Consider the following 7720-nt stretch of genomic DNA (forward strand, 5'->3'; position numbering starts at 1 on the left):
CCCTCCCTCCCTCCATCCTTCCATCCATCCCTCCCTCCCTCTTTCCATCCCTCCCTCCCTCCCTCCATCCGGGGGGTGGCTGGGTGGGGGCTGTGCCGCTCGGGGGGTGCTGAGCGAGCGAGGCAGCGCCGAACCGGCAGCTCCGCCGGCCTGCGAGCTCCGCGCATCGCCCCCCGCCCGCCCCCATGGGGGTCCCGACCCCCGGCTGAGATCCCCTGAACGCCGGCGGGATGGTGGAGGAGAGCACGGGCGGGGCGGCGCGGGGGTCGCGGCGGGGTCCCTGCCGGCCCCCCCCGGCCCCCAGCCCCAAGAGGCTGTGGAGCGTGGAGCGCTCCGGGAGGGGCTGGCGCCTGGAGCGGCCGGTCGGGGTGGATTGCAGCTCCCCCGAGCCCCGCTGCATCTGGCTGAGCAGCCTGCGCCGCCACGCCGCCGCCCCCGACCCCCGCCCGCCCCCGACCCCCCGCCCCGGCCGCGGGCTGAGAACCGAGCGGTGCCGCAGGGTGAGAGCCGGGGTTGGGGGGGAGGATTTGGAAGGGTGGAGGGGTCCCAGGAAGGAGGGTGGGGGGTGTGTGTGTCCCTTTGGTCCCCTCCTGTGGCCGAGAATCGGGGTCCAGCTCCCGGATCCTGCTCCTGCTGCGCCGTGTCCAGGAGCGGGGACAAATCCCGCGCCCCAGGACTGGGGGACAAGGCTCCTTTGTTCTGTGGGAGCGGGACCTGTCCCCTCTGTGTCCCCACAGTGACACGGGGGACAGGGACTCGGTGACACCTGCGCTGGGGGGGATGGAGGAGCTCACGGGAATTGGGGTGACCCGGGCGGGGGGGCTGAATGTGACAGGCACCGGAAAAAGGGGCTGCCCCCATCCCCAGCGCTCGTGGGATGGGGTTTGGGAATGCTGGGGTGAGGAGGATGAGGATGGAGGAGCACGGCAGGAATCACCAGGGCGAGGTTAAAATCAAGGCAGAAATTTTGGAGGAGGGCCAGGGCTCTGGGGACAAGCGGCTGAGGTGACAAACTGGGTGACAACCCCGCCGCGGGGCGGAAACCGGAGCATCTCAGCTCTGCGCGAGTGCCCGGAGACCACAACCTTTGAAACCCAAAAACCTCCAAATCCGAGTGCCGGCGAGGGAAACTGAGGCACAGCATCCAGCCTGGATGGTCAACCTGACACCTGGGGACGCGTCCCTGAGCTGGAGCCGCGTTCTGGGCTGTGACACGGGGACACGTCCCCGTCCCCGCGGGCCGCTGCTGCCGTTGGTGTCTGCAGCGAGCCGAGCCCTCTCTCCGAGGCCTGTCCGTGCCGGTTAAAATCAGCGGGGCACATTCAGCTGTCAGCTTAAAAATAATCCGGCGAGCCGGCGGCCGACACAATGGAGGGCGCAGATGGGGCCGGGCGCCGCCGGGATGCTGCCGGCCCCCGAGGCCGAGCGCTGGGGGGTCTCCCGGGGGTGGGGAGCGCCTGTTGCCATCTGGGTCGGGGTTTTCCGCTGGGATTCGGTGGCAGCGCGGCGTTGGCAGCGGGGTTTTGCAGCTCGGCTGTGGTGTTGTTTTGGGGTTCTGGGTGGTTTGTGGGAGCAGCCAAGTTTTGGAGGGGGTCAGTGCGGTGTGACACCGTTCGCAGGGGGGACAAGACCCCCGTGGTCACCCCGGGCTCCGTGCGGGACGTGCCGGACAGGGGGACACAGCCCGGCCCTGCCGTCAGATCTCCCCACCGGCAGCGAAAAGGCCCACTCAGCACAGGCACACACACAAAGGCTTTTTGTGCCTTGTCCCTTTGTGTCCCTTGTCCCCTCCCCGCTGCCCATCCATCGCTTCCACCCCGGCAGCCCCTGAATTTCAACACCCTCATCCCAGGAGGGGCTGAATCCCGGCTGGGGGAAGGAGCCAGGACTCGGGCAGGGTCCCTGGGGATCCCCGCGGGTCCCTCCCGCTCCCAGATTCCCAATTCCCTTGGGTTTGGCGGAGCTGGCCGGTGCCAGGACATCAGGCAGTGCCCTCTGCTCCCCTCGGCCGCGGAGCTGCTCCCAGCCCGGCCAGATGTGCCGCCAGATGTGCAGCCACGGGGAGCAGCACCGACCCTCAGCGGGGCTGTGCCGAGCCCTCCCGAGCTCTCCGGCTGTTTCTCCATCTCCCCGGTGCCAGGAGAGGTGCCCGTGGCTGCTCCACAGCCCCGTTCCCTCTCTGGGAGCTGTGGGGTGCAGCCACATCCCCTTGTCCCCATCTGCTGCTCGGGGCAGTGTCCCCTGCCACATCCCGACGTCCCTGCCCCGTTTTGGGGAGCCTCAGGCGGGTCCCACCGCCCCCCGCGCGGCTCTTTCCGGCTTTGCCCAGGGTTATTGCTGTGCCACGGTCAGAAGGGACCTTTTGTCCCCAAGTCCCGCATCCCGTCCCCTCCTGGGTCCCATCCAGACCCCCAGGCACAGCTCCTTTATTTTGATTTCCTTTCCATTCATCTCCTTCCCAAAGCCCCCACACAGGAGGAGTCGGGGAGGGCAGGAATTCCCTGGTGGGGGGCTGGGATTAGGGATTGCGGGAGGGGAAATTGGGGCAATTTTAGGCAGAGCTCAGCCCCTAGAAGTGACACCTTGTCCTTGTCCCTGCAGCCGACGCCGGGCCGGAGAGATGGGGCGTCCCCGAACGCCAACGCGCCCCCGGAGGGGGGATCCTTCCCCTGGGTGGGCCCCAAGACGGTGGCGCTGCGGAAGAGCTCCCAGGGCGGCTTCGGCTTCACCCTCCGCCACTTCATCGTGTACCCCCCGGAATCGGCCGTGCACTCGGCCAAGGTAGGGCTGGCAGCCGGGAAAAGCCGGGAATGCTGGAGCGGGACGCGGCTGGATGCAGGATGCTCCCGTTTGGGCTGAGGGTGGGCAGGGGGATGAGGAGGGGAGCGCCCATCGCCGGCTTTGTTGGGATTCCTGGAGCCGCCCCCAGCCAGGGGATGCCCCGTGGCGATCCCAGCCTGGGATGGAGGAGCCCGTGGAGCTGCTGGAAGAGGAGTTCTGGACAAGCAGCACCTCTGGAGACATCCCAGAGCCTTTTGGGATGTTTGTGGGAACGAGAGGATCCCTCAGCCCCGAGCAGCGGCTGCGGCGTGGCTGGGAACGGCAGGAAAAGGCACCTCCGAGCCCCTGAGGCCAAGCAGGGCTGGCGGATTTTTGGCTCCCGGTTTCCTGGTTGTTGGTGGGGATTTTCCAACTGGATCTGCCCTGGGATCTGCGCTTTGCTCACGGTGATGTCATTTGGGAGGACGCGGCCCTGGCTTGGCACATCTGAGCCCAATCCGGGCAGTGCCGTTCCCCTCAGGGATGGAGAGATCCCACGGAACCACCCAGGAAAAGCTTCCAGCGTGGATGGAGAACCCTCCACACCCCAAGGGATGAGCTCCGAGCTCCCGGAATTCCGAACCTACTTCCCTCCCCGTTTTCTGTGGATGATGAGAGGAGAGTCCGGGATCTGGGGAGTCCCACACATCCCTTCCCCTGCTCCAGATCCCTGGATCATCCCTGGAGCTCCGCAGCCGCCCCACGGCTCCGGCTGCCCCACGGCTGCAGGCGCTGGCAGCCAGGGAAGTGCGGTGGGAAGTGAGTCACAGGGTGGGGAGAACTCGCCGGAATCCCTGCTCGCCATCCTCCGGCACCGGCGCTTTTCCCAGGCTCCTCGTTCTGCCTCTCCAACCCCTTCCTGCCTTCCTGCGCCGGGAACACGGCCCCATCTCCGGCAGCGCGACTCTGCCGGGGAGATTTTGTCACGGGAATGGCCTGAAGGTCCCCCAAACCCTCTCCCACCTCTCCACTGCCTTCCAAAAAATTGATCCTGCCCCGCTGGGCACCCGGGCTGAGCCCGGCCCGGGCGGGAGCAGCCGGGGCCGCGTGGGAAGGAGGCGGATTAGCGCCGGGAGCTGGAGATGCTCTTGGAAAGAGGCTGGGAATAGCTGCGGGCCGCCGTGCGAGCCGGAGCCGGCGGGGCAGGGCGCGGTGGGGCTGGCTCAGCAGCAGCAGCAGCCGCGGGGGCCGGCACCCCGCCAGCTCCGGGGGCTGAGTTTCGGTGGGTTTGACTCAGCAGGGAGGGGACCGGCACCGGGAGCCTCGCTCGCCACGCTGGCCGCCCTCATCGCCCTGGCAGCGGGGCCGCCGGGATGTCCCCGGGGCCGGGAAGGGCTCTGGGGTGCCGCAGGGTGAGGACGGGCAGGGAGGGGATGAGTCCGTGCCCGCAGGAGCTCTCGGTGGCCCCACGGTCTCGCCATGGCCCTGCTGAGGCCGTGGAATGTGGATTTTCCTTCCCGCCCTGCGCTGGGCACCTGGAGCGGTGCCGCTGGGAATGTCTGATCCTTGGAGGTGGGAATGGCTGATCCATGGAGCTGGGAATGATCCTTGGAGGTGGGAATGATCCTTGGAGCTGGGAATGTCTGATCTATGGAGCTGGGAATGATCCTTGGAGCTGGGAATGTCTGATCCATGGAGCTGGGAATGATCCATGGAGCTGGGAATGATCCTTGGAGCTGGGAATGATCCATGGAGCTGGGAATGATCCATGGAGCTGGGAATGTCTGATCCATGGAGCTGGGAATGATCCATGGAGCTGGGAATGATCCATGGAGCTGGGAATGTCTGTCCATCGCACTGGGAAGGAGGCTGGTGCCTTCTCACCCCCCTGGAAGGAGGTGGCACCTCGGAGACACCAGGGTTGTGTCCCCCCTGGCTGCAGGCTGTGGCCAGACCTGCAGTTCCCAGCCAGGCACGGAAAAATCTGGTTCTGCTGGAGTGAGAATTCCCCTTCCAGGCGCCCGGATCCCTCCTCGGGGGGGATGTGAAACCCACCCTGCGCCCCACCCCAACCCAGCACCCCCGCCCGGGCAGCGCTGCCCTGCTGGGGGCTCCCCACGGGGGGATTTGGGGCAGAAAACAGGGATCTGGCACAGTCCCCACCCCACGGGACACACCAGTGCCCAGCAGCCGTGCACCGGGACGGGCAGGGATGGGCAGGGGTGAGGATTCATCCAAGATGGGATGGATCCCTGCCCTGGAGCCCCACGACGGGGGCTGGGCTCTGCCCGGCAGGGCTGGGTGAAGGGTGAGATGCCAGCCCGGGGCTGGCAGGGCCCCTTCCCGCTCCGCTGCCCCAAAACCGGCCCCAAAGCGGCAGCTGGGTGCGGGGGGCTGCGGCCGGTCCCTGATCCGGTGTCACGAGGTAATTTTAGCCTTTAGGAGGGCAGAGGGACGCGCCGGTCCCGCGGGGGGCTTCGGGGGGCTGCCACTGCCCCAATCCCCTCGTCACGGCCCCGACAAATCAACGCTTTTCTCTTTTTGTTTTTTGGCAGGAGGAGGAGAATGGGAACCGAGCAGGTGAGCAGCGGCATGGGGACCCTGGGGACAGTGGCACAGGGGAGGGGGGGTGACACGGCTGTCACAGGTTGCTGTTGTCACCACAGCCCTGATAATCAGCTGGCGCTGAAGCCACTCGGTGTTTTGGTGGCAGCTTGGTGGCACCTTGGCGGTGGCCTCGGTGTCCCCAAACCCCCCCCGGGGAGCTTTGCGGGATGTCACACCCGGAGGAGCTGCGGCCAGCACCAGCCCCCGGCTAGCGAGGGGTGTTTGGGGACAGGGACGCGGCCCCGCTGTCCCCTCCCGGAGGCTCAGGGTGACGTGAGCGAATGTGAAGGTGTCAGAACGGATCGGCGCTGCCGCGCTGACGCGGCGCCGGGGCCGCGCTCCCCGGGCAGCCGCTGCGGGCGGCGGTGCCAGACCGGGCACCGGGCACCGGGAGGGGCTGGGGGGGTCCCCGACCTCGCTCCGGGTGGGATTTGGGATCCCCGGTGGGCACCGCGCCCCTCCTGGCAGCACCCGGCTGGTTTCGGCTGTCGGGAGAATCCCCGGCTGGGGGCGGCGGGGACCTGGGCGAGGAGAGGAGGTGACTTGGTCGCCACGGGAGGGTGCTGGCTGTGGCCGCGGCTCCCTGACACGCTGTCCCCGCCGAGCAGGTCCCCCCCGGAGCCGCCTGGAGCCCATGGACACGATCTTCGTGAAGAACGTGCGGGAGGACGGGCCGGCGCACCAGGCGGGGCTGCGCACGGGTGAGCGGGGACGCGGAGCCGGGGGTGGCTCCAGGAGGCTGGAGGGATCCCGGGAACGCTCCGCCTCCTCCGCCAGGGAATTTCGTGCTTATTCTGCGCTTTTTTCCCCTGGCGTTCCTGCTCTTTTCTTCCCCTTCTCTCTGGTTCTGAGAGCGCTCTGCTCCCTCCGGCCCTGGGGTGCTCAGAGCAGCCCTGGGGTCCCCGGGGGTTCTCCTGGGTTTGGGGTCTCCCGTTGGTCCCTTTGCCAGGGATCTGCTCAAACCCTGCCCTGAGTGACCGTGGGGACATCCAGGTGCCACCACTCCCTGGTGGTGACGCTGTCCCCTCCCCGGGCTCCGCAGGTGACCGGCTGGTCAAGGTGAACGGGGAGAGCATCATCGGGAAAACCTACTCGCAGGTGATCGCCCTGATCCAGAACAGGTGAGTGCCCTGCCCGGGATGGCAGGTGACAGGATGGGGACACGGCACAGCAGGCTCTGTCCCCCTGGGTGTCACTGACAGGGCTCCCGAGGCGCTCGGGTGACCGGGGACAGGCAGCACGTGCTGCCACCGTCACCTGGGGACATTCGTGTGGTGGGGGGTGCAGCCAGGTGTGAGCTTGGGGACAGCTGGGGACTGACCCCGCCCAGCCTGACCCCTCTGTCCCCTGTCCCGCAGTGACGATGTGCTGGAGCTCTCCATCATGCCCAAGGACGAGGACATCCTCCAGCTGGTGAGTTTGCTGGGCAGGTGCCTTGGGGACACTTGGGGACACTTGGGGACACTTGGGGACACTTGGGGACACTTGGGGACACGGCTCCACCATCCCTGGAGGAGCAATGTGTGCAGAACTGGGGGTACCGGTGCAGGAACAGGGGGGATGTGGCCCCTGTGATTTTGGGGGGCACAGCTGGAGGATGAGCTGCTCCAGGTTTCAGGGTCTGGCTCATCCTTGGAACCCCCCGAGTGGCTGTGCCGGGATCTGGGGGTGACAGTGGCCCGGGCAGGGTGGCCTGAGGGGCCGAGGGGTGTGTGTGGGGTGATGCCCCTCCTCTCCCAGCCTGGATATTCGGTGACTTTTGGGGTCCCCCCACTGCTTGTCCCCAGCCTGGGGGACCCCTTCCCGTGGGGCTGGGGGGGTTTTATAAGGGGGTCCCCACCTGCACCTGCCCCGGGCTCCGGGAATGCCCCGGCGTGGAGTCAGAGACACCGTGAAAACTGAGACGGGCCAGCCGGGATGGCCGTGCTGGAATATTTTAGGAAGGAGGGGAGGGAACGGCGGAAGGGCTGCGGCTGCTCGGAACCGGGGGGGACCCCGTGGGAAAGCGGGATGGGTGTGGAGGGGTGGGGGGCTTCATCCAGTCCAGCCCAGCCCAGCCCGGCCCAGCCCAGCCCAGCTGACCCCACGGGAGGTTTGTTCAGGGGTCAGGGAATTCCCTGCGGTGGGAATGTGGAGGATTGTGACCCTGTCCCCCCGTCCCTGTGCCGCCCCTCCCCAGGCCTATTCCCAGGACGCCTACCTGAAGGGCAACGAGCCGTACTCCGGGGGGGCTCAGAGCATCCCCGAGCCCCCTCCCATCTGCTACCCGCGGAAAACCTACCCGTTCCAGGCCCGGGGTGCCGAACCAGCCCCGGGACAGCCGCCGGACCCCCGCGCCCCCGGCCCGGCCACC

At 67.7% G+C, this 7720-nt stretch overlaps 1 protein-coding gene across 1 annotated transcript in view; it reads left to right on the forward strand.

Moving 5' to 3' along the window:
* ARHGAP23 (Rho GTPase activating protein 23) overlaps positions 1 to 7720 on the forward strand; it is a 36753-nt gene that overhangs the window by 16848 nt on the left and 12185 nt on the right. The window contains exons 2-7 of the mRNA XM_015616153.3: positions 2602 to 2781; positions 5316 to 5340; positions 5976 to 6068; positions 6410 to 6488; positions 6726 to 6780; positions 7547 to 7714. Of these exons, the coding sequence (XP_015471639.1) occupies positions 2602 to 2781; positions 5316 to 5340; positions 5976 to 6068; positions 6410 to 6488; positions 6726 to 6780; positions 7547 to 7714 (600 nt within the window). The remainder of the gene's footprint in view (positions 1 to 2601; positions 2782 to 5315; positions 5341 to 5975; positions 6069 to 6409; positions 6489 to 6725; positions 6781 to 7546; positions 7715 to 7720) is intronic.

This window comes from Parus major, unplaced genomic scaffold (genome assembly GCF_001522545.3).
Source record: "Parus major isolate Abel unplaced genomic scaffold, Parus_major1.1 Scaffold355, whole genome shotgun sequence".
Classification (NCBI taxonomy): Eukaryota; Metazoa; Chordata; class Aves; order Passeriformes; family Paridae; genus Parus; species Parus major.